Here is a 26,515-nt window from a genome sequence, read left to right on the forward strand (position 1 = left end):
AATACACTCACTCGAATCAGAGATAACGCGTGTATCTCAATTGTAGTGTATCTGAGATATGCTTATGTTTATATTACATCCGAGATATAATTTGCAAACACCTTATCACAATACGGAGTTGATGCATTTGAAATGTGATTATTTTAAAAAATGATCTTTAATATCTGAGATGTAACTAAAAATATATTTTAATAATTTTTTTAATATTTATTTATTTTGATAAATACTATATTTATTTAATTTAAATAAAAAAAATTATTTTGCATTATCATTCGACAACTTACAAATTCTGATTTTATAATTCCAAATTTACTTTATACATATTTTCTCCTTAATATTTTTTTTGGTGACTATTTTCTCCTTAGTATTAAGTCTATCTTAGAATTTTCTGAAGAACTTTTTTTTTTTTAAATCTATAAATCCAGTGCAAAGTTGTTATTTGTGTTGTTAATTGAGAATAAAATAAAATAAAATAAAATAAAACAAATGCTGGAACACTTGTCTAGTTTTCTTTCTTCCCAAGCAAATTTTCCATTCATTTTTCTTTCCCTTACTTTTCCCTCATAAACATTCATAGTTATTTCTCCGTCTGCAAACCCAAACCCTCTCATTCCAATTTCTTCAATTACCCATTTTCCCTCCAAATCATCACTTCTGTTCCTCTTCTTCTTCTTACTCTTCAGCGATGTCGCTATACAGGGTCTTCTCTCGTTCTTCAAGGTCCTTGTGTCGAAGCTTTACGCTTCTATATGCTTCCGCAAAGCCCCAATCCATGCCCACAACGCTCTCCAATCACTTTCATTCCCTCGTGCATCAATCGCCAAACAAGGTAAATTAATCAGAATCGGTTGAAGAATGTGGTTTTTTCTGTGCGTTTTTTGTATTTGTGTTGTAGGGTTTTGCTAGGGTTTTAGAACTTACTAGAAATTCGATGGGTTTACGCATTGTTTTCAATCTGAGACTTTTTTTTTTCTTTTTGTATTATCTATTGATGTAACGTATTTGTGAATCTTCAATTTTTAGCTTGCAACAAGTTGGCTATTAATCAATCTCTTCTCGCTGGGCTTTTTCTGTTCTAAACCTTTTAATCTTCTTGAAGGTTAACCAGAGCTCTTTGGAACAATTTAATTTGTTTTTCCATTATAAAAATATTGTTTGTTAGTTGTTCTGCAAATGTTTTGAGAAGTCATGTTGTACCTGATGATTATGGAAGAAATAGTGATTGATTAGAACTCTATAATCTGCTAGTTATGTATATCTCCTAACTGTTTTTTCACTGTTCTTGTGTACTCTAGTATCTAATGTTGTCCCTTAAAATTCTCTATTGAGTAAAATTTGTTTTATTCACGAATTGTAAAATTCTGATTACTTCCGTGTGTGCTTACTTATATTCCAGCTGATTCCAATTCAATCCAAGTTATTGAACCTACCAATAAATTCATTTTCAAATCCAAGATTTGGTTTTTCTTCATCGGCTTCCCCTGAACCTGCAAGTGATGACCCTGCAAAGACAACTGAAGAAGCTAATGTAACTGATCACAGTAATCAAGCGAAGTCTATGGATCAGACGAAAGAATCAGGTACTTCAGTATCAAATTTAATTAATCTACTAAAAGAACAAGAATGGAGATTTTAAATACCCTGCATTTTCTGATTCAGATATAGGGAGTGAATGTGACCTATCAAGGGATGATTTAATAAAGCTTGCAGCTGAGAAAGAAGGACTTTTGAAGGTAAAGCAAAAAGAGATTGAGAAAATGCAGGATAAAGTTCTACGTACTTATGCCGAGATGGAGAATGTCATGGATAGGACTAGACGTGAAGCAGAGAATTCGAAAAAATTTGCTATACAGGTGTCAGATCTGACCTTTTTTCCTACGGTTGTTTATTCCTCAACTCTGTGCTGACTATTTTCAAATGTGGTGTAGAATTTTGCGAAGAGTTTACTAGATGTTGCTGATAACTTGGGAAGAGCTTCCTCTGTTGTAAAGGAGAGTTTTTCAAAGATTGAAGCACCAAATGACTCTGTTGAAGCTGCACAACTTCTGAAAACACTTCTTGAGGGTGTTGAAATGACTGAAAAACAGCTTGTAGAGGTAGACTGCTTAACTTGATTCTATGGCTGTTTAGTTGCAATGTCAAAGCTGTTACATTATCCAATGTATTATTTAAATGGTTATGTAAATTTACATTCTTACTTCATTCTGCATTGTTCCACATTTATATGGTTTGCAATTAGAGGAAATATGTAGGATGTTTTAGCTCAGGTTTTAGGGCGCATTAAAGAAAACAGAGTAGAGACAAATGAAGAAAACTAAGGGACCACAAAAAAGGTTTAATTGCACCATGCATCAAGAAGATAGGAATTTTGCTGTACCAATTTGACAATATGATCCTTCTATTTTATAAAAAGCTTTTCCAATTACTTGCCTTACAAGAATTACAAGTAGCCCCTTAATGTCATAAATATTGACCAAGTAAAAAATATAAGCCTAAGGTCTTATTATTATGCAGTTATGTGCTCAGACTTTGTGCTACCATATGACAGAACTTCTGGCTAGTGCTTAAACATATTCTTTAGGTTTAACAATATATTTTTGCAGGTATTCAAGAAGTTTGGTGTAGAAAAATTTGATCCCACAAATGAGGCATTCAATCCTCACAGGCATAATGCCATCTTCCAGATGCCTGATGCTTCCAAGCCCCCAGGCACTGTTGGAGTTGTTCTGAAGGTACTTTTCAGTATTTTCTGTTGCAGAATCGTGATTTGATTTTCTTTTCCCCCTTGATTTGACCCTCAAAATGGTTGATGTGTTCTATTTGGTAGATGCTCTTCGAGCCCAAATACGCATTATTAAAAGTTTAGTTGATGTATTTGTGTTGCATAGTAAACTACTCATATATAAGATTGATCATACTCATCATCTCATTTTATGGGGCCATTTGGATAAGCTTTTAAAATTGTACCTTTGAGGTAAAAAGAAATACTTCTAAGTTACTTGAAAATTGGTTCAAATATTATTGTACTGATATAACATAACTGTTAATCATCTTCTCAAAAACGAAAAAGGAACCCAGGGGAAGGTGATTATTTATGTATTTTTTTTAAATAGCTTTTTTTTTTTTAATTGAACTTTCTTGAAGTCTGGTCTGCACAACTTGTTTGGATTAACTTCTAAAAGAAATGCTGAGGTTTGAATGTTTGAGTGGTATGCATGAGATATGAGATTCAAATTTTGTTATTGTCAATGTAACAAAAAAGGGTAAACCATATAGAGAAATGCAAAGATGATTGACTGTCAAGGCATTTTCTTTCTTAATTCTTTTTCTGTAGCAATTTTTTGTTTGAATAAATATGCTCCTATTTTTTGAATAGCAATAATAATATGAGATTGGAAAGTCACAGTTCGCTAATGAAATTATTTTCTTGTTATTTTTGCCCTTTGCAGGCAGGTTATATGCTTCATGAAAGAGTTCTTCGTCCGGCAGAAGTTGGTGTTACCCAACAAGCAGAGGATTAACAAGCAGTTTAGTGATTTGGCATATAAGAAAAGGGAATGCCTGAATAGTGAGTTTTTTATTTTTTGGTGTGGACAACGTCCACTAATCTTTTGAATTATACCATACAATATTAATCACTCACAAAATACTATTCTTTTTCTCCTAGGTTCGGAGTTTTATTTATAATTTTTTTATAATAAGATTCCATACTAAGGTTTCGATTCCCAGGGATTTTGGTTGGTTTGTTCTGTGCTATTCTTTATATAGGAACTCAGTCCAGTAAAATATTTTGAAGTGGGACCTCTCACCTCTACATTGATTGCCTGAAAATTATTCTGTTGTAGTCCATGTAAGAATTTTTTATTTATCTCTTTGGAAGATCAACCGTATACATGGATATTATGTAAAGTTACGGATACGGTTTCGGTAAAGTCGAATGGGTAATTAAAATTTAGAAATTATGCAGCCGTGTTCATGCTTATTTTTGTGTTTTACAATCTGCTTCAAATTAATTGTTACTTTAACTCTTGGTATATTGGAGATCAATTGCGTTAAACGAACACCTTTTATAATAGATATTATTTCAGTATTAGTATTTTTAATAATTAATACATATTTTTTATTTTGTTAATTAAAAAAATTTTAAATATATAATTAATGACAATCATAATTTTATTAATATATCTGTACACCTCTATAAATCGGAGTTCTTACATTCTTCTTGTCCTTAGTAAATACATCAAATTCTGAGTTATTAGTAAAGTGACTAACGAGATTAATTTACCAAGTGAACAAGCATCCAAAATAAAAAATAAGTTTTGAGAGCTTAAATCAATTACATTCGACCTAACAAAATTGCGGCTCCTCCGTTTAAAAATATATAAGATAGGACAGTCTAGCTTATTCAAAAGTTTAAACGATTGGACTTGGGCAAAGTTAACAAACTACTGGCTTTTTTCTTCTCTGCTAGGATTTGATCACGAGAAATAGGTTAAGGGTGTAAAGATTTTTCTGACTCGGATACCTATCATATTAACCAATGCCACATTAGTATCTACTATTGCACATAATAATGCATAATTGGATTTAGATATTTAGAGCAACCTAAGATTTTATATCTACATAAACTAAGACTCACACCACGTATGATGTATCCATGTATGATGCATTTAGCAATATATCTATCAACCTAAGCTTATCTACACTAGTTCCTGATTTTTATACTACTACTAGCACTAGTTAAACAGTACCAACTCCGCACACGAGATTCTAACTAACTGCAATCATGTCAAGATAGGATGGTACATCACATGGTCATATATTTAGCTAGATGGTATTTCTTTAAGTAATACTTAAATAGGGTTTTTCTTTCAGTTCATGGTCCACCCACCACTGGGTATGTTTTCTCCAATTGGACATCACTGTGTTTTGCTGTTGATGCCAGGATAGCTCAAACCGAGATCCAACTCACCAATGTTAGAATCCTGCAACAAAAATTTGTTACGGAATTAAAGCAAGGGGTTTGTGTAAAACTCAGTCTGTTTAACAATCATTTCTTGGATGAGACTTAATTGACCACAAAGATTTTGGTACCTTCAGAATGGATAATAAGATAACAGTCCATAAATAGCACTTACAGTAACAGCAACGTTTAGCGCATGAACACACAAAAGATCAACCCTCTGCTTTGGCGGTGTATTATTTTATAGATTGATTTGTCCACAAATCTTAAATGGAAAAACTACACAACCACTCTACCAGAGAGTTGATCCACATTAATAGGTTGAATAAAGGGTAAATTACATTAACATCCCTAAAGTGAAATTTCACATGATAACACTTGGTGACATTACACTTGACACCTTTGTATTTTGTAAGATGTTACACAGATAAATGGATGTCTAATTTAGCCTAGGATTTATATGCAACTCACAAGAAATGTGTTTCATTCTTTTTCATATACTGTTATATAGAAAGCAGATCAATAAAATAGCCAGTTACGTTACCTTGCTCTCCTCTGACATTTCATTCATATTCAGCATTCCGTGGATCTCATGATTCACATTTCTCTGATCTTCGGGCAATTGGTCACGATCAGCTATGAGTTCATCTTCAACCTTTTCAATAACAGCCTTCTTCTGTTCTTCAAGCACAGCAATCTACATAATCACATTGACCACGCTTCACTCATAATTATGATCAACATTCTAATGAAACAATGGGATTTAACCGACAAGTTAGTGCACAAACAGGTTTTTCTATTGTCAATTTATGTTTATTCAAGCTTCATAAGCTCATGATCCTGTATCTACAGTTACCAAAAAAATAAAACTGCCAACACAAGAAACCCAAACAACCATGGAAGCAAAAAATAAATAAATAAATAAATAAATAAGGAAGGGTCATGATTCATGAAAAGAAACTCTATTGGAAAAGTATACGTTACCAAAGAGAAAGTCTGCCAACTATTACCAACACGTGATAAATTAGGATTAAACCATGATTAACTTAGATGTGGCTTTATTTAGTAGATGGACTTCATGTCCAGCCCAACTCAAGTTGGCAGATTTTGGCAGATAAAAAGATGGTAACGTAGCACTACTGAACTCTATTTCAACAACCCACATTAAAAAACTACATGTGAAATCGTCACACGGCCCCTGTGATGGGCTGTGAAATCACACGGATCTTGTGCAACCTGAATTTCGAGGTGGGACTGAACCCTAATCCTAAACCCTAAACCCCAAATTCCAATTCTCGCAAACATGCAAACACTAGAACAATGGGAAAACATATATATTAAAAAAGTGTTACACAAAAGGCCAAAATCCCTCAAAGTGCACATTAAAAAAAGTTTAGGACTTTGAATCAAAAGGCAAGAAATCCAATTTTAAAAGAAGAAAAGAAATACAGCATGAACTTACAGGAGTATAGCGGAACTTCCTTCGCGGTGGCTCGTCAGAGACATCGCGTGGGTCGCCATCGTCTTCGGCAGCAGAGGAGGCAGTGATGGGTGTCCAACGGCGGAGAAGGAGGCGAGAGGAAGCGCTGTTGACGTTGTTGTTGGTGGTAGTGTTGGTTGTGGTGGAGTGAGAGTGAGTGTTAGTGGTATTGGTGGTGTGTAAAGAGGAAGAAGAGACGTGGACCCACTTCTTCTTCCACTTCCTGACGGGGCCGCTGAACACGGTGGGTGCGCCGTAGCGGGAGGAGGCTCGGCCTAGCCTTGAACCCACCGCTTCCATTTCCGGAGGGTTTCGGTTTGCTGCGTTTCGCGATACTGATAAGTGATAACAAAAAGTCAAACACCCAAATGATCACTATTTGTTTTTTTAGGTGGAATACCCATCACGCCCCCGGAATTTTTTTTAAAGGACGAGAAAAAAAAAACTCTTTTTGGTTTTGGATCTTTAATTATGCGAGTGAGACTGATTAGTTTTAGTTGAAAGCAAAAAAATTGGGAGGAAGAAAATAGAAAAAAAAAAAGGTTAAGAAAATTGAGTGGATTTTTATTTTTTTTAAATGTGTTTGGTTGGAAGAAAAATAAAAAAAAAATGTTATAAAAAGATAATTTTATTTTTATATTATTTCAAACAAACATAGCATTAATGATTAATTAACGAAATAGGTCTATGTTACACGTTAACTAAAAAATTTTGTTGGGATCTCGTTATCTTTTAGAAAAATAATTAGGGTTTTTAGGATTTTTTTTATTTTTTATTATTTTTTTCATGAATTTAGATTTTTTGAAGTGATTAAGTTGATAAAAGGATAAAGTAAAAGTTTATCATTATTGATTTTATAATTTTCATGAAATATGCATTTTCAATGTTTAACTTTTCAAGCCTAATTCACTATTTCTATCAAGGCACGAGAGTAATGATTGAGCAAAACATTCCTATTTCAAGAGACAAACCAATCACTGCAACAAGCATGAAGAGAATAAGAAGGTACCTTCAGGAGCAAGCTCATGAAGAACCATAATGACAACCTCTTCCTCCTCCTACATTAGAGTTTCAAGTAAGAACTAGTCAACATCAAACTCAAGAGGTTGACTTATAACAACTCTACAAGAAATTTGTGTAAGTAATTTGGGTAAGATAAATAATGACTCTGGTAAGAGTTGTGTGTGGTGGACAATTCTTTTTTCTTTCGTTTCTTTTATTTTATCATTTTCCTTTCTTTTTCTTTCGTTTGCATTATGTGTCTATTTTCTTATTTTGCTTTGTTTTTCTTTCAAGAGCTTATTACTTTTACTTATTTTCCAAAGCACTCCATTGATCGTAAAAGGAGTTGCTTTTAATGGAGAAAATTGAATTAATAAAAAGTTCTATTGAAAGCTGGTTGTTAATAGCAGCATGATTATATTCCATGGACTTAGGTATTTGAATAATTTCGAAGGAAATAGAGGGGAGTCTTTCTAGTATAGTTTTCATTTTTTGTTTTTATCTTTTTCTATGAGTAACTAATTTATTTTTGTTGAGGATTAGAAACTCTGTTTATTTTTTCATAAATTATTGATCTAAGTGTTTTATTTTACTTTGAAGTTATGCATTGATCTATTTTTAAGATTAAATTTTTGTTCTTTATTCTTTAAAGGTTAAAAATATTGAAAAATATTCTAATTCTATTTTGGATTCAATTATTACTTTAAAAAATTTATTATCGGAATTAACTTGAAAACCCTTTCTCATGACTTTTTAACTTGACTAAGGATAGTATTTAAAAAAGTGTGCGACATTTTCTTTCTTACGAATTTCAACTGTTTATGACTAGTTTAGATATGTGACATATAATTTGAACTAGAACTATCTTTGAATATTGTGTGAAATCAAATCAGAATTGTGCTAAACCTCTTTTCTTAATTGGTTCACTAAGAAATTGACGATTAGAATAATTAAAGAGAAATTAAATTGTCAAGGAATTGGAATTCAATTATATATGATTTATCGTGAAAAAATCTTTGCATGCATCAAAATAAATATACATAAGAATTAATCTTTCTAAAAAATAAACATCTCTAAAACTCTTAACATTCTCAATCACTGCATTCTCCAATCAAATATACGTTCATCATTGCCTTCACAAGCATCCAGCATTCAAGATTCATTCGAAGTCCATAACCATTCAAAGTTTTAAGCAAGACACGGTTCCAACCCTCGATAATCCAGGTTTAATTAATTTAATTAGCGATTCAATCGAATTTCTACTTGCTCAATTCCTTAATCCTCGTGTAAATGATATTCACTCACCATAGTATTACTTGATGCGATTTGGTGCACTTGCCAATATTTAAGAGTATAGTTTTCTGCTCATCAAGTTTTTGATATTGTTGTCGAAAATTAATTGAGATTGACAACATACGTCTGATTAAATCACTAACTTAGATCTTGTTTTATTTTATTTTATTTTTTTATTCTATTTTAATTCTTCTCTATTCTTCTCCTTTATTCATTTCATTTTTATTTTTTCAAGGGAGTGATAGAAAGAGACAGATATGATCCTAACATTCAATAACTTCAGTTACAACAAATTTCCTTACTCACAACACAAATAGAACAAATGCAAGGTTTACAAGTTTTTAAGTGTGACTTATGTAGAGGCGCATACAAGAATGAAAAGTGTGAGCTACTCCAGTCCACCACTGAACAAGGAGGGAATGATCCATATTTTTCTGAACAGAAGAATTATCCTAATGTTGGTTGGGGGAGCCAAAAGTAAGGATACTTTAACATTTTATACCAATTGCAAGAGCACCAGATACAATCTCAAAATTTTCTTGAACTTGTTGTAGAGAAACTATTTCAATCCGCTGCTAAATTTGTTCAATAGACCCAAGACTTCATGCAAGAGACAAAAACAAACTTTAAAAACTAAGAAATTTTCATAAAAAATTTAAAAGTAAAAATAAAGCAAATTGCCAAGCAATTGATAAAGGAGAAAAAAAATCCTTCCTGAGTAAGACAATTCCAAATCCTGTGAAAGAATATGAGACAATCAATGTAAGGGGTCCATACTTTGGTGATTCAGAAAAATATATGAAGGTTGACCTGATTAATCCATTAGTACAAAAGGTTATTGAAGAAGAATCTCTCATCAATTTCCTGGAGGTTCCTCAACATCTACTCTTGGAAGCAAAAGAAGAGTTGATGGAAGTGAACCTATCTAAAGAAAAATTTAAGCCTCACTTTTCCATGCTAAGAAGAACCAACACCATTGAGAAAAAAAAAGAAGTTGAATTCCCTAAATTGGATCTAACATTCTTACCTCCAACTCTCAAATATGCATTTATTGGAACTAGTGAGGCTTATCCATTAATTATAAATGCATCATTGAACAAGTTAAAAGAGGAAGGGTTACTTAAGATGCTGAGAGATCACAAGATTGCTATCGGGTAGACCATCAGTGACCTAAAGAGAATAAGTCCTACTATATGCATGCAAAAAATTTTATTAGAAGAGGATTATAATTCTGTAGTGCAAGTACAAAGAAGGATTAATCCATCAATAAATTAAAGGAAGTTATTCATAAGGAGGTAATGAAGTTGTGGGATACAAAAATCATCTATTCCATCTTTCACAGTTCTTGGGTGAGCTAGGTATAAGGCGTGCCCAAGAAAAGAGGGATCACAGTGGTCCCCAATGAAAAAAATAAACTGATTTCTACAAAAACTGTTACTAGTTTGAGGATGTGTATTAACTACCGAAGACTCAACTCGGCAATTAGAAATGATCACTTTTTTTTACCATTCATTGATTAAATACTTGAGAGGTTAGCAGGGCGTACTTCCTACTGCTTCTTGAATGGATACTTAGGGTACGATGAAATTGCAGTTGACCTTGTGGATCAAGAAAAAGTAGCCTTTACATGCTCCTACGGTGTTTTTACATACTGTCGAATGCTTTTCGGGTTGTGTAATGTATCTGCCACTTTTCAAATGTGCATGCTTTTCATTTTTTCTAATATCATAAAAAAGTTCATCAAAGTATTTATGCATGATTTTTTTGTGTTTGGTGACACTTTTGACACATGCCTAAACCTAGCTTTAGTTCTGAGAAGGTGCCAAGAAACAAATTTTATTTTGAATTAAAAAAATATCATTTTATGATAACTGAGGACATTGTTCTTGGGTACCAAATCTTAACTAAAGGCATAAAGATTGATCAAGTTAAAGTAGAGATATTTGAAAAATTATCACCTTCTGTAAATGTGAAAGCAATTAAAAAATTTTTAGCACATGTAAGATTCTATATAAAGGTTTATAATTTTTTTTTCAAAAATTACAAAATCATTGAGTAATCTGTTAACTATAGATACTCAATTTGTTTTTGACAAAGAATACTTGTATGTCTTTAAAACTCTTAAAATTAAACTTGTTTCTGCACTAATAATTATTCTATCTGACTGTTCTTTACCTTTTAAGTTGATGTCTGTGCCTATGACTTTGTTATAGGCACGGTCCTAGGTCCTAATAATAATGAATTTTTGTAAATTATAATGGTTAATTTAAATTGAATACACCTAAAACTTATTAACATAATTCTAGTAATATAATATCTTAACAATTTTTTTAAGCAACAGTTAAAAGAATAAAAAATCTATATTCTCTATTCAATTTTTTTAAGTAAAAAAATAAAAAATTATCAATATTATTTAATTCTTATACCGTAAAATTAACTAATGTATATAAAAAAATAATTAAAAAAATTCTAAATAATCCTGACAATTATTTCAAAAAGACAATAAAATTTTTAATAAAAAATTTTGTCAAATCTAATTAATATTTAATGGACAAATTAATAGTTTAGTGTATCATGTAAATATATTTTGTTAGCTCAAAAAAATTAATAAAAAAATTAATTAATCTCATGAAAGTAAAAATTAAGGGCCAATTTTGTTTTTCCTTTTTGCTAAAAGTCTCATTTGTCTTTTAAGATAATAATAAAAAATAGTTTGGGTTTTTTCAAAAAAGAAAAATGCTTATTTCTATTCTAACAAATCCCTAATTCTTTTTTATTTTTTTTTTCTCTACCTAAATGTTGTTGGAAAATATTTTACCGCCCTTTGTTTAGGTGATTTTAGCCTGTGTTGATGTAGTTTTTTAAAATATTTTTTATTATATCTAAAATTTTTCAAACTAAATAAAATAAAATTATTATTTATCGTTATATGTTTTTAAAAATGTTTATATTTTTCTATTACTTATCTAATGTTGTGCCAATGAGATAATAATACATGTCTATTGTTATTGTCTACTTTTATTTCCAAAATTATATCTCGTTATTATTGACAAGTTATATTTATAGATTAAATATATTTAAGAGATAAAATTAATATAATTTATTACGATTTAAATAATAATTATTAATTCATTTTTTGATGTAATTTAATTTTATTTAAAATATTATAATTTTCAAGCCTCCGTTAGTTAGTAGAGGTTAGAAGTGAAAAATGATACTTGAAGAAAGCTTTTTTATTTTTATTAGATTTATATATTTAAAAATTTTATTTAACAAAAATATTATATATACATCAAAAATAGAATATATATTTATATAAATAACAAATAACTAATAGAGTAATAGCTGAATTTTTATATACAATTAATAAATATAGTTGTTGTAACAATAATGCCATATGCGGAAATTTAATTTTTATATACATCAACCTTAACATTTATTTTTTAAATAAATAATTTAAATATTTTATTTATAGATATAAATCATTCGTGGCATATTTACTAATTTATAATCTTTTATATATTTTATTTATAATGTAAACAAATTAATATTACTTATATCTCATTTATACTATAAACAAAATAAAATATTATTTTATTTGGTTTTATTTCATTTGAAATGAGATATATAAAATTTAAAAAAATGCATATATTTCGTTTATAATGTAAACGCAAGTATGATTGTGATCACGTACGATAGGGTCGTCATGTCCAGTGGACATCTTCTTTTGTGAAGATAATAGTAGGTAGATCGGGAGCTTGATCCTCCTCCCCAACTTGATAAACTTCTTTCAAATGTCTCTTGTGGGGGGATTTAGTTATTCCACTTTCTACAAATTCTCTTGCAATCATGTGGACGTGTCTTTTAGGGGTTTATGGTGGTTTATTTAGCCGACTCTTGTCTTCTTCCTCTCTTTTTTTTTTCTTGACCGTCCGATCTTTCTATCAAGTATCTTTTCAACTGATATTTCTTGGCCAATTTTTCTATCATATTTTTTAAGTCATAGCAATCATTGTTAGAATGATTGTATATCTTGTGGTATTCACAATATTTTGTTCAACTTCTACTTTTTTTGTTTTTAATAGTCTGAGGAGGTGAAAGTTTCTCTGTGTGGCAAATCTCTCTGTAGATGTCAATAAGAAAAATTTGTAGTGGAGTGTAGTTGTGATACCTTCAAGGCTTATCCAAGTTGTATTCGTATTTTTTTTCTTTGCTTCTTTCTCTTAATCTCGGGTTTAACTTTAAAATTTCCTTAACTTTTTGCAACAATTTTGAGAGATTTTGAGCGTCGTTTGAATTTTGAGCATTGTAGTTTTGATCGAGGAAGAAAAAACATTTTTCATAATAACGTTCGCGCTATTTAACAGTTGCGAGAGCGCATGTTTACACGCACTTTAATCTGAGATTAGTTTTTATTGATTTTGGACCAATTTGATTAAATTTAATTGTCAAAAAAATTTGTATGTATAACAAAAGGAAAAGTATGAGGAGTCAATGGAATACTTATACAATGTGTACAATGGAGGTTTATAAAGTATTAGAGATATAACCATCAATGTTACCTTTTTTCATTAGCTGAAACTTTTGGGATGAGTGGTATCATGACATGATATTAAAACGCTAAATCTGAAAAGTTAAGAGTTCGATTTTTGGTGAACTCCAAAATCGATTTATTATCAATATTCACCATATTTTCAAAATTTATCCACCATGACTCTCCTTTAACCCATTGAGAGTTAGCATCTTCGTGCAAATCGCAAGATTGAAAATCTTAGTATTTTCAGAATTTAAGCCAGAACTTATGAAGGGATTAGTCAAAACGAGTCTCTAGTTCTTTACTTAGGGTTCACAACATAATTAGTTGTTGCCATAGGAATTAAAAGTACTATAGCTAGTAAACGTACAACGTACTTGTGCGTCACAAATATTGTCGTAGCCCATTCTCAATAATGGCGATCCAATTTTATCCCATACTCTTAGTAGAGGCCAAATATGTCATTAGGCTGTTGTCTTTTCCACTTTATACAATAATTATTTGGTCATTTACTCATTGAACTAAGAATTTCACCTTTCTTAATTAATTTCTTAACCTAATCCCGTTGGCAGAAGGCACACATAATAAGATATTCAAAACAATTTATTTTTTTTCCACAAGAACCCATGGGAAAAAGTTACATTTCAGTTACTTGCTTTGAAAACAACCAATGTTAACAATCAGTCGCGATATGGTGGTAACTTTTTATCTCTTTCTTCAATCATGTGGCTGCGACTTCGATCTTTAAATCTTGGAAACAAAGCTAGTTTTGTACTTTTGTTACATTTCCAGAAAGTTCTTATGACAATTGTACTAGTTACGGTGACAAATGCTCTGGTTTACCCTCTATTGTTTTCATAAATAATCATCAGTTTAAAAGATACATTAGTTTTATTTAATAATCGATCCCTTAATTTATTTCCAAATATTACAGAGGTAAATATAATTTAAAAATAATAAAAAATATTGACCACCTAAAATTTCTCTTTATTTTATAATTTTTAATTTTATATAAAAAAAATAATATTTAGTTAATGAAAATTCAAATACAATTAACTGATTTAATTAAACTTTCATTTAACGACTCTTAAATATAAACTTTCGTTCAACTTCACCTAAATTTTGACCAATTTAGTTTTCACACCATAATCTTAAAGTGTAATAATATTCAATTTCGAATCCATATAGCGATTATTGTTGAATGATGAATAATAACGACACTAAGTCAATGACGAAAATGTTGTTTCCGTATAAGTCAACAAGGAGCGACCATGATTTAAAGAGCGTGTAGCGTAGGTGAGGTGACAGACACAGTGGCATATTCGTAATTACCTTCTACAACCCCGCCCAATATGCTAACTCGGACAATCAAAACACACTCCCATTCTCTCTCTTCTCTCTCTCTCTCTCGCATAATCCACGCACTGTGTCTGTGTCTGTGACAAGAGTGTACTGCTTAGATCTGAAAACCAAAGAAACTCTCAAAGCGACGATCCAACTCGGTAAGCAAACCAACACAACTCTTTCACCTTCCACCGCCTTCACCTCATTCTTCTTCTTTTTCATCTCTCACAATGTGTTCCACTTCTTGCTCCTGATCTATTTACTAATACCACTTGTTTCCCTTTCTATGCATTCTGCCTTTGCAACATTATTTTACTGTTATTGCTGTTATCGATTTTGTTATTCATTGTGTTTTCACTGGAATTTCACTGTAGCTTCATGTTCAGGATTTTTTTTTTTTACTTGCAAAATGTTGTTGTGTTTGGTTCTTTGTAGTTATTGTGAGTCAAAAGTGTGTTGTTGATTTTAGTTCTTAGGATGAATTTGATGCTTCCGCTTCTACTATACTTTGTTGAATATGATGATCCTTCTCGTTTCTCTTTCCATTCTGAGACTAATTATCTCTTTTTTCTTATATTTTATTCTTTCAATTTTTCTTCCGTCACTGGAGAAAATATCATTAATGAGTCAAAAGCATTTTAATTTTTAAGGTTGAGAAAATAGGTTTTGCTTGCTCATTCCTGTCCCGTTCTGTTTGTTATTTTGTTGTGATTATTTCTGCATTGTGTTTATTTAGGTATTACATTATATATTATGATTCAATGCTAAATGATGTCCATAGTTGCTATATCTGCCAAGAGATCTTAGCATATGTAGTTCATTGAATTCGACAGCAACACATATCTACATATATAAATTGGATACTTTTTGGCATATCAAGTTTTTTTTTTTCAATTAAATAAAGAGATATTTGAATTTCTTATGTTTGAGGGAAGGGGAAAGAAATTCCATATGATTCTCTTTTTCTCTTTATTTGTTTATTGATTTATTTTTTCTGTTCTGTGCAGACTAGGGTGTGCTGGAACTTCAATGGCAGTGACAGATTCACAAAATCCTCTTCTTGGAGAAGACACCTGTGGTTCCTTGTTAAATAAGCTGCAGGTAACTTTATTTCAGCTCTTCATTCGTGTGACAGCCGTTGTGCATGGTCTATGTGTTATTGAGATTATTTTCTTTTGCTGCAGGAAATATGGGATGAAGTTGGTGAGAGCGATGAGGAGCGAGACAAGATGCTTCTTCAAATAGAGCAAGAGTGCTTGGATGTGTACAAGAGAAAGGTTGAACAGGCTGCTAAGTCAAGGGCATGCCTTCTTCAATCTTTATCTGATGCTAAGATTGAGCTTTGTAATCTTCTATCGGCTCTTGGAGAGAAGGGCTTTGCTGGAATGGTTAGTAACTACTTAAATATGCATTTATATTGGCATCAATAGAAACTGCAAATAGAATTGTTTTATATGTTTTTAGATATTAAAGTGGCAAACTGATTTCCCATGTGTATTTTTTGGCCCCCAGCCGGAAAAAACTTCGGGCACTATCAAGGAACAGCTTGCAGCTATAGCACCAATACTTGAAAAGTTATGGCAACAAAAGGATGAAAGAGTAAAGGAGTTTTCGGATGTGCAGTCGCAGATTGAAAAGATATGTGGAGAGATTGCCGGCGACTTGAGCCCTAGTGATCAGACAGGACCGCCCGCAGTTGATGAGTCTAATCTGTCCTTGAAGAAATTAGATGAATTTCAATCCCAACTACAAGAACTTCAAAAGGAAAAGGTATATAATGGTTATACATTTGAGAAATTCAATTATTCACTTATAAACAGGTTGAGAATTGGTTGCTTTCCCTTGCAGAGTGAGAGGTTGCACAAGGTTCATGAATTTGTGAGTACTGTGCATGATCTTTGTTCGGTCCTTAGTATGGATTTCTTGAGTACTGTGACTGAGGTTCATCCGAGCTTAGATGATTCTACCAGTGTTAACTCCAAAAGCATAAGCAACGGCACACTAGCTCGGCTGGCTAATACAGTATCAACACTGAATGAAGAAAAACAGAAAAGGCTACACAAGGTAATGAGTTTATAATACTGTATGTTAGTTTTGTGATACTTTATTTAATGTACCGGTGTTTGTTACTTATATGGTTGCTAGTTATACAAGATTTTCATTCATGTTTACAAGGAAAAGCGGTGTGTTCAATCTTCGTTACTCTTTTTGTGATCTATATATTCACCCTTGCAGCTCCAAGAATTGGCTTCCCAGTTGGTTGACCTGTGGAATCTAATGGATACTCCTCCGGAGGAGAGAAGTCTATTTGACCATGTTACCTGCAATATGTCAACTTCTGTGGATGAAGTCACTGTTCCTGGTGCTCTTGCTTTGGATCTGATTGAGCAGGTATTGGTGACCACCTGAAAGCTATGGATTCGGGTTCCAAATGTTATGGTCTCTGATTGTTTATTGTTTTGTTTTTAAGGCTGAAGTGGAAGTAGAGAGGCTCGATCAGCTGAAAGCCAGCAGGATGAAAGAAATTGCTTTCAAGAAGCAAGCAGAACTTGAAGAGATATTTGCCCGTGCTCATATTGAAATAGAGCCAGAAGCTGCTCGAGAGAAGATTATGTCGCTGATTGATTCTGGAAACATCGAACCAACTGAATTGCTGGCTGACATGGACAATCAAATAGCAAAGGCGAAAGAAGAAGCTTTAAGCCGAAAAGAAATATTGGACAAGGTTGAGAAGTGGATGTCAGCATGTGAGGAAGAGAGCTGGCTTGAGGACTATAATCGGGTACGAATAAGAACCTTTTTGTTGTTTTATCTGTCTCTCTCTGGTTGATGTTGCACTATTTTTTCTCAGTACTAAATTACTAATTTAAACTGAAATTCTTGAAACTAGCATCATTTGGTGAGAATTCCAGCTAATATATCATTAGCATAAAGCTATAATACTGACAAATATCACTATAACACAGAAATTACATTATAAGACATGCTAATGTTATTAGATTAACAGCATGATGTCAATTCATGCATCAAAAAGGATAAATGAAACTTCAATGTTGTCTCTTGGAAATTACATACTGTCATCTCGCTATCATGTGATTCTTTTTCAAGAATACTTTGATCGTTTGACTTGCATATTCCCTTGTATTTTTTAATGACTTTTGTTTTGCCTAATATAAGCAGTAATCAACCATAATGTTTTTGTGCTGACCAATTTATCGTCACTAATGACTATTGTAGAACTGTGTATCTTTGATGTTATGTTTTCATTTTCATTATTATTAATTAATATTTGGTATCAGATCATTCATAGCTCATTATGCTATGATGTAGCAATATGCCTTGTCCTGTTGCCACGTAGAAAACTAGAGTACCAGTCAATGTTCTTTATATGGATTGTTAATTTGTTATTTTACCCATATGATTCTAACACTGCATTGCGAAGCAGGATGATAACAGGTATAATGCAAGCAGAGGTGCACACTTAAACCTGAAACGTGCAGAGAAAGCTAGGATACTAGTCAACAAAATTCCAGGTATTTGTAGGTCAAGACTTGACATCCATCAGAAATTATTCGTAATTTTATGCATCATCAGCATAGAAACCCTTACACTAATAGTAATAAAGAATGTGCCACATTATTGAAGTAACTTAAAGCTTTCTTTCAATTAAATATGTAATGTGGGCTTTGTCTGATCAGAAACAATAAGATAACTTGGTCTAGATGAAATTCTGTGATATTATTTTTGATTGAAAATTGGGAATGAATATTGTCACTCCTATTTCAATAATGTCACTCCTTTTTTTTTTTTACAAATTCATGCAAATATACAATGCAAAAAACATAATATGTGGAGTATCATTATCAAAAGTAGTAGCAATATCATCACTCTGGAAGAATACATTAATATTTTTATTATAACTATAAATTCTTTTGACTTATTTTATAGTATACAAGTCTTACATGGAATGCTGTTATTGTTGGTTGGTAGACATGAATGCAATCAAACACAAAACTCTTTCTATTTACAACTGAGTGTATTGCATTTAACTTCTATTTGTTTGGTGAGTGATACTTTACTAGTTTCTTGGCATACATGAGCCCAGAATAATTAAGTTTGGTTCTTTACACGAAAACATGCAGCTTTGGTTGACACATTGGTTGCTAGAACTCGAGCATGGGAAGAAGTTCATGACATGTCATTCGCATACGACGGTGTTCCCCTTCTTGCTATGTTAGATGAATACGCCATGCTCAGGCATGAAAGAGAAGAGGAAAAACGAAGGATGAGGGTAAGTTTTTCTAGTGAGATAATTGATTAGTCAGTTGGTCAAAGTAAACTACCAGATTTCCCTATTTCTGTCACCATTATATTTGTTGAATTATGAACTTTTAGCTCTCCCAAAAAGTTGGTTAGTAACTAGTAACACAAATGGAATGAGTATTTGACCACCCATACCTTGACATGTTGTAGGACCAAAAGAAGTATCATGAACAGCAAAACACAGAACAGGATTCTCCTTTTGGCACAAAACCCAGCCCTGCTCGGCCGGTTGGCAGCAAGAAGGTAGTTGGCCCTCGTGCTAACGGAGGAGCTAACGGCACTCCTAACCGACGACTCTCTCTGAATGCCCATCAGAATGGAAGCAAGTCTACATCAAAAGATGGGAAAAGGGATAGACAATCTGCTCCCCTGAATTATGTTTCCATATCAAAAGAAGATGCTGCTTCCCATGTTTCTGGTTCTGAACCAGTCCCCGCATCACCCTAATAATAGAGATGTATTTTCAACCATAGTTTTCATCTTTGTAGCATTATCACTTCACTAGTTATTGCTGTAGGAATATAATCTTTCAGTTTACAAGCAACTAGAGAGGAACTGTTCTGAGATGTGTATGTTGTATCTGTCATTTAAAGGTTTTCTTAATACATGTTGCTTTATCCTTTGGTGCTGGTTCGTAAAAGAGTTGGGTGCATGGTGGTATTATTGCATGAACTTTACAAAGCAAAGTCCTTACTCAATTATAGAAGATACAAGTTTTTAACATTGGAAAATGTTTAGCAATACTCTTTTTTAACTTTAATTCATGAGTAATTTACTCGTTAAATTTTTAAAATATACAATTTAACCGAGTTATCAAATACTCTCGTATAATGTATTTTTTATATTTATCTTTTTTATAATTTGGTTTTAATCTAATAAAATTTTAAAATAATCTATTATAATTTCTGACAATCAAACAAAGGGTCCTCTCTCTTTTCTTGAACGGGAAAGAAGTGAACAACACATTTTTTTTTAATGTATTTATTTCTATTTCATAGGCTAATATCATTCGCTGGGATACATAAGTTCAACAGTACTTTAATAGTAAAGAAACATATATATGGAAACTTAATTAGTATATAATACAAAATAAGTACACATAACATTTTGCCCCCTCCCTTTTTGTTCTAAGTGAATTGTAAATTATGATTGAAGAAAAGAAAGGGATGCAACTATGTGATAGAACTGAAGTTGTTCTAACAAGTCTTTGCCATGGCAGGTAGCTCTGTGCTCCACTCTAAGAAAGAGCTCGTGGCTAAGGTCTTCTCCGATGTGGGCGTCAACAAGGACGCCGGAGACACTCCGGCAGGTGTTGGCCAGGGCCTTTCCGACTTGGCTGGCGTTGTCCGGTTGGTCAACCACAAGAGGGCTTCCTCCTTTGAAAACCTCCAGCTTGTGGATGGCGAATGACCCGTCACCTTCAACCACCTCCTTGAAGTCTTGTAGGCTTGGTGCATAAACTGGAATGTTGAAACTGTCACGTTTCTCACTGCTAATTAACCCCTGCATGTGGTGCTCATCAACCATCAAAATCACTGTCCATACTATTATTTCAAGAAGAGTTTTAGAAGCAGCAGGTTTTGTGATTTGTAGTTATCAATTAGTTATTATTAGTATTTTTAATGGTGTGAGATTATTCACGTGCTCCATCTACATAATTAAGTTCATCACTAGCTACAGAAATTGAGGGTCGTCCTGTTCCAATTGTGGGCCAAAAAAGTACATGAATTATTATCCTTTAAGTTAAATTAGTACGATGTGCGTATGCTAGGACAAAGGTTTTAAGTATAAGGGTCTCATTACATTCCGTACTATCTTGATTAACATGTTACGGTACAAGTTCAAGTAAGTAATTGGTGCGTGCATTAGTATTTGTTATTAGTGCTTGTGGGTCCTCTACTCTAAAATCATTATTAGATCGATATAAATAGATAAAAAAAATTTAATGTATCAAATAGAAATGTGGGTCCTCTACTCTAAAATCAATATATTAGTATGGATTTTTTTAATTAATTTTTTTAAATGCTATAAATAAAAGATTAGTACATGTCTAAGATATGTTATTTACTCTTAATTCTTATATCTCTTAATCAAAGTTTTGTTAATCAAAATTTCAATTCGACAGATATTTTAAAATAGATGTTAAAAAACTACAAACATATATATCCAACTTGTCTATCTTGATGATATGATGATAGATGATGATTACATGTGTTCTAAACATCCAAAACCTAATCGTTTGTCAATATCATGGACCTTAGCCAGCATCCAACAGTTAATTATTATTTATTATTTTTGCCCGGCATGATGATGAAATTGAGGGTGGGCAACAGACATATGAGATCAACTTATTTTAATGATGACAATAAGATAAGTTTTTGTATCACTTATAGTAATTCTTGATCATTATTTTAGTCATTATTGTTAAGCAAGTGTTCTATTTCTAAAAACACTTAATAGAATGTTTAGTATAAGAAGTTCTAATTAAATGATTAAATATTTCAAAGTCTTTTTTAATATAAAATTATTCAAGATTTACTATTTGGAGAGAGAATATCCAATGTTTCTCAAAGGTTATTAATATATTTGTTGGAAAAACATTTAAAATGAAAGGTTTTAATAAAATAAAATAATAAATTTTTAGATTAAACCTCTAACATCCGACATTCCGACGTATACTGTTTGATTGACTAATTTTAGTGACTTTATTCTAAATGATTTTTCACAATATCTAAAGTTTCTTTTTTTTTTCTCTTCTAATGATCTTATGAATTAGCTTCTTGTATATATATTTTTTCTTTGGGTTAAAACTTATATATAGTTTTGTCAGTGACTAGAGTGTTTTGTAAGTTAAATAAATTAAAATAGTTTTATATATGGAATCTCATATCTTTTAAAGATAAGGTGTTTAAATGATTTATAAATATAAGATATTTTTCATTCTATAAGTTCATTTTTAGAGTTGAATTAAGTTCAAATAATTTCAATTCTAATATACGTCAAATTAGGTGGAAATTCAGTTGCAGTCGACTTTATGTGAAGTTGATAATTGAGAGCCGTTAGATAAAAATTTAGTCAAATCAGTCAAATTATTTAACCGCTCTCAATTATCAACTTTACGTCCTGAGTTTCTATCATAAAATTATTATTCATATGATTCAAATTAATCTATATCACGAATTATATATTTATTTTGAGTCACATTTGTTATATGCAGTAGTTATTTTAATTCATTAGAATCTACATACCTACACTAAATTAAACAACTCAGAAATACACCTAAAAAAACACATGATTAAGGAAGCCTTTATAAATTCTTTTGGGTTTGGCAATGAGAAAAACATGCTCTAATAAGTAGTGTGCAAGTGCAAGACACTGTTGCATAAAAATGTAGTGTAGGAGTAGAACAGAGAATAATTACCTGAAGGACAAGATCATCCCAAGCATCCTGAAAGTGGGTCCCAAAGAGGAGACCAGCACCACCCTGGTCGGTGGGGTCCACAGAGGTTCTACCCAAGCAAACCAAGAACATGGACCCACCTCTCTTCATCTCCACAGATCTTGACCTCAGGAACGCTGCCAAGTCTGATTGGAACTGTTTCTTGTATGCAATTGCTGTTATCTCATTGGCTCCATGGATGAACACTCTCCCTTTGTTGTATGCACTTGACCTCTTCTCCGTTACTGCTTCTGGCACCTATGCATGCATCGTTCACCAAAACACCACCAAATTCACAATATGATTTCACCACTAAATCAATCTTATATGGTAGAAACTCAAGTACATTCGACTTTACGTGAAGTTGGTACCTGAGAACTATTAGGTAATTTAACCGATTTGACTAAATTTTCATCTAACGACTCTCAACTTTCAATTTCACGTGAAGTCAACTGTACTTGAGTTCTCACCATCTTATATATTTATATACGAAAAAAGTTTAAGGGATTAGAATTTATTATTTTTTATCAATATTTTTAATTTATATTTTTAAAAAATTATTGGTTGATTATTGATAAAAAATAATAAATTTTGTTATTTTTTAATATTTTTTTAATTTACATATAAATAATTGATAAAAGATGATAAGAAGATAAAAAAATTATATCATAAAAAAAAAACTAAAAAAGTGTACAAAGAAGAAAGATGTACAGAAAAAATAATGAGGAACTTTGTTACATGGTGAAAATTTTTTGTCAATATTTATAGTCAAACTAAATATATAATATTTTTAATACAAATACACAAATATATATTATTTAAAAACAAGATACACATATTTTTACAATTTATATGTACACATATATTTTAAAATAAAGTATTTAAAAGAATCCATTTAATTTTGAGCTCAAAATACACATAATTTTCAACACGTAAAAATATAAATATTATTTTGTTTAAACTGCACCAACATTTTAAATATAAAAAACGTACACATATATTTTTGAACAATATATCTGAATAAATATGTATATACTTGTATATTTTTAAAAAAAATATCTAAAAAAAATTTAAGATTCAACAATTTAATTTATATTAACTAATTCTTTAATTACTCAGTAATCTAATATTTTTATTCTAGCATTTTAGTATCATATTTCTAATCAATATTTTTAAATATTATAGATTAATTACTAATTAAAAATAATAATTATGCTCATCTTATAATATTATTAAGAAAAAAAATTAACGAGCACATATGGCCAACCAAATCAACGTGGTCAAAATATATAAAAAATTTCTCTAGTTAATTTAAGATAAAAATTTAGTGCAGTTTGACTTCACGTGAAGTGGATAGCTAAGAGTCGTTAAATAATTTGATTAATTTGACTAAATTTTTATCTAACAATTCTCAACTATCAATTTCACATAAAATCGACTGGACATGAGTTTTCTCTTTAACTTAAATGGAGCCGCCTTTGTCAGCACATTACTACTAATAATCAGTATTATGTGTCTCTTTTGGAAATCAAATAAAGCCGGCCTCAAGATAGATAGAGATATATATAAGTTTGAGAGTGGAGTTAAAGAAACATTATATTATGTTGTTGCATTATTGTTGCTATATTATATGCATGAATTGAGAACCAATCCAAATATACGTCACTACTCACGATGTCCCTGAAAATAAGGTCATTTTTTCAAATCTACTGTTGTGACCCTATGGTGCTGTTGCATCAACTATACTTTAAATTTGACCATAATTTAGGACTTGTCCTTCAAAATAAATTCTTTACACATGTAACGGTTCCCATTATATTATCCTCGGGAAGTGGCAAACTATTCATATTAATTATGTCGTAGAAAATAGAAATCAAATTACTGCATTGACTCACAGGTGAAGAGTTTTCTTTAGAAAAGTCATCACAAAAAGGAGAAATGAAGAATGCTTCCTTGATATTCAATTTCAGTTACTAATTAACTATTTATATTCAAAGTATTCTGTATTATTGAATGGCCCCAATAATATATAAAAGTATATACAGATATTAAAAAAATTAAAATAATAAAAATATAATATTTTATAATAAATATATAGATATATTAAATAATTCTAATGGATGCTAATATATTCTAATAAATGTTATATTATTAGTCTAAAATAAAAATATGAAAAATATTACTATCTGTAACTTTTGTGATTTATATCTATTAATTAATTATTATTGATATTTTTAATAGTATAAGATTACATCTAATAAAAGTATTGACTCCTAAACTTTTTTAAAGGATATTTCAAACTAAAAAAAGTTTGAACATCTAATTAATTTGTCGTATCATTTTTGGAGAAAATAATTTGTCTACTAATTTTGGGAACACCAAAACAATGACAAGAATGACTTTAAAGTTTAAATACACCACTAACAAAAAAAAAGGAAGTAGAAACCACAAAAATGTAAAGAGTAACAAAACATGTTAAAGATTAATGAACTTTAAATATTTAAATTTTATTATAAAAAAAATAAATTCAACAAAAATTAGACATGAAGTAATAGATATTAGAAAAATAAGCAAAAAATAAATAACAGAGTACCTGAGATAACCAATGTAAAGAGAAGGCAGAGTGGAAAACATTGATGGACCTGGCCGGAAAAAGCCTCCGGTAGAAAGAGCCGGGGACTCCGGCGGCAAAGTAAGAACGGTGGTTTTTGGCGGCGAGGCACTCTTCCATGCTGACTCCATAGTTAGGCATGGGTGGAAGGAGCTGAAAGAGAGTGTTGAAGTCATTGCTAGGAAGATCGGAGAAGAAAGCTGTGAATTCGGGTGGATCCAATCCCAAACCCTCATAGCGCTTCATAATGTGCTTTATCATCACATCCACAACGTTTATTGTGTTGATCCCACATGAACAACCCAAATCCACCACCACAAATGGCATCTCTCTTGATGCATCTACTTCAACTCTGTCTAGGGTTTCTTTTAGAAGGTGAAGCATTGACTTCGCATGCATGGCCTGCATATAATATCGTGTAATCAGTAAGGGATCTAAAAAATTTAGTTGATACAGATAAATTTATGGTAAAAATTCAGGTGCAGTTAACTTCATGTGAAGTTGATAGTTGAGAGTCGTTAAATAATTTGACAGGTTTAACTAAATTATCATCTAACGACTCTCAAATCTCATCTATCAACTTCACATTAAGTTAATTGCACGTGACTACGTGAGTATTCACCTAAACCTATTTCACTTCAATTTTTTCAAAAAATAAATATAAAAAAATTTAAAAAAATAATTCAATGCACAAATATTCTGGGTTAATGCAACATTTAAAGATGTATAAAAAAATCATCCGAATAAAATATATAAATATTACGTAGTTCTAAAGTAGCAAGTCTCAAGTCTTAGACTCTTAGTTGGGGGACACATGCCCCTCAATCTAATAATCAATAGAACGGCCACCACATATAATTTACCATATATTATTATATTATCATGGCTCATATTTTTCATTTAAGTTGGTGTATTGTTTATACAGTTAGAAACATATGACTACTACTTTCTTGCTACATAATATTTTTCATTTTAAAATTTTAATAAAGCTAAATAAATATATCAAACTGATGGAAAAAAAAACGTATTTTTGTTTGGTGTAGGTGATGAGAAATTAAAGATCTAGTAGTCAAGTGAGGTAGAAAATAGATTAGAGTAGGGTACGTACCTGTGCTTGGGAATTGTTGACATAGCTGGCTTCTCCTCTGCCTCCTTTCATGCTAAGCAACTTCTCTAGCTCCATATTGGACACTACAACATTGTCTCCCATAGCGGGCAACATCTATAATAAAAGGAAGAAGAGGCTATGTATGTGTGTGTAGATGGTGATGAGGGAGGAAGAGGGTTGATATATATAGACAAAGGAGTGGAGACAAGAGTAGTACGTATATCAATAATTATAGCTGCTAAATAAATATATATTTATTTTATATACTCTTTGCCGCTATGTATACAAAGGACAAGAAAGGAGCAACAATTATTATGGATTAGTTACCAATTCAAAAGGGAAAATACAAAAATATAAAAAGTTGAATCATAAAATATGGGCCTCACATGCATCAACGAAGGACCAAGATTGGCGCCGG

The 26,515-nt window shown here is 31.4% G+C and overlaps 4 protein-coding genes across 4 annotated transcripts; 2 read left to right on the forward strand and 2 right to left on the reverse strand.

Moving 5' to 3' along the window:
• The first annotated feature begins 530 nt into the window (after positions 1 to 530).
• LOC107468236 (grpE protein homolog 2, mitochondrial) lies at positions 531 to 3,966 on the forward strand. Its single transcript, XM_016087524.3, has 6 exons — positions 531 to 829; positions 1,397 to 1,580; positions 1,660 to 1,853; positions 1,929 to 2,096; positions 2,604 to 2,732; positions 3,450 to 3,966. Exons 1-6 carry the CDS (start codon positions 686 to 688, stop codon positions 3,519 to 3,521), a joined length of 891 nt encoding a protein of 296 aa, XP_015943010.1. The 5' UTR covers positions 531 to 685; the 3' UTR covers positions 3,522 to 3,966.
• Positions 3,967 to 4,594: 628 nt separating this feature from the next.
• Positions 4,595 to 6,831, reverse strand: LOC107468146 (uncharacterized). Its single transcript, XM_016087426.3, has 3 exons — positions 6,426 to 6,831; positions 5,508 to 5,660; positions 4,595 to 4,985 (listed from the first exon to the last, which is right to left on the reverse strand). The coding sequence occupies exons 1-3, from the start codon at positions 6,741 to 6,743 to the stop codon at positions 4,920 to 4,922; spliced, it is 537 nt and encodes a 178-aa protein (XP_015942912.1). The 5' UTR covers positions 6,744 to 6,831; the 3' UTR covers positions 4,595 to 4,919.
• Positions 6,832 to 14,632: 7,801 nt separating this feature from the next.
• Positions 14,633 to 19,561, forward strand: LOC107468043 (65-kDa microtubule-associated protein 1). Its single transcript, XM_016087317.3, has 10 exons — positions 14,633 to 14,774; positions 15,624 to 15,717; positions 15,801 to 16,004; positions 16,129 to 16,386; positions 16,465 to 16,680; positions 16,852 to 17,007; positions 17,087 to 17,398; positions 18,062 to 18,149; positions 18,759 to 18,907; positions 19,090 to 19,561. The coding sequence occupies exons 2-10, from the start codon at positions 15,646 to 15,648 to the stop codon at positions 19,384 to 19,386; spliced, it is 1,752 nt and encodes a 583-aa protein (XP_015942803.1). The 5' UTR covers positions 14,633 to 14,774; positions 15,624 to 15,645; the 3' UTR covers positions 19,387 to 19,561.
• Positions 19,562 to 19,976: 415 nt separating this feature from the next.
• LOC107473281 (indole-3-acetate O-methyltransferase 1) lies at positions 19,977 to 26,261 on the reverse strand. Its single transcript, XM_016092837.3, has 4 exons — positions 26,098 to 26,261; positions 24,972 to 25,391; positions 22,361 to 22,636; positions 19,977 to 20,442 (listed from the first exon to the last, which is right to left on the reverse strand). The coding sequence occupies exons 1-4, from the start codon at positions 26,209 to 26,211 to the stop codon at positions 20,083 to 20,085; spliced, it is 1,170 nt and encodes a 389-aa protein (XP_015948323.1). The 5' UTR covers positions 26,212 to 26,261; the 3' UTR covers positions 19,977 to 20,082.
• Between the last annotated feature and the right edge of the window lie 254 nt (positions 26,262 to 26,515).

This window comes from Arachis duranensis, chromosome 1 (assembly GCF_000817695.3).
Source record: "Arachis duranensis cultivar V14167 chromosome 1, aradu.V14167.gnm2.J7QH, whole genome shotgun sequence".
NCBI lineage: Eukaryota > Viridiplantae > Streptophyta > Magnoliopsida > Fabales > Fabaceae > Arachis > Arachis duranensis.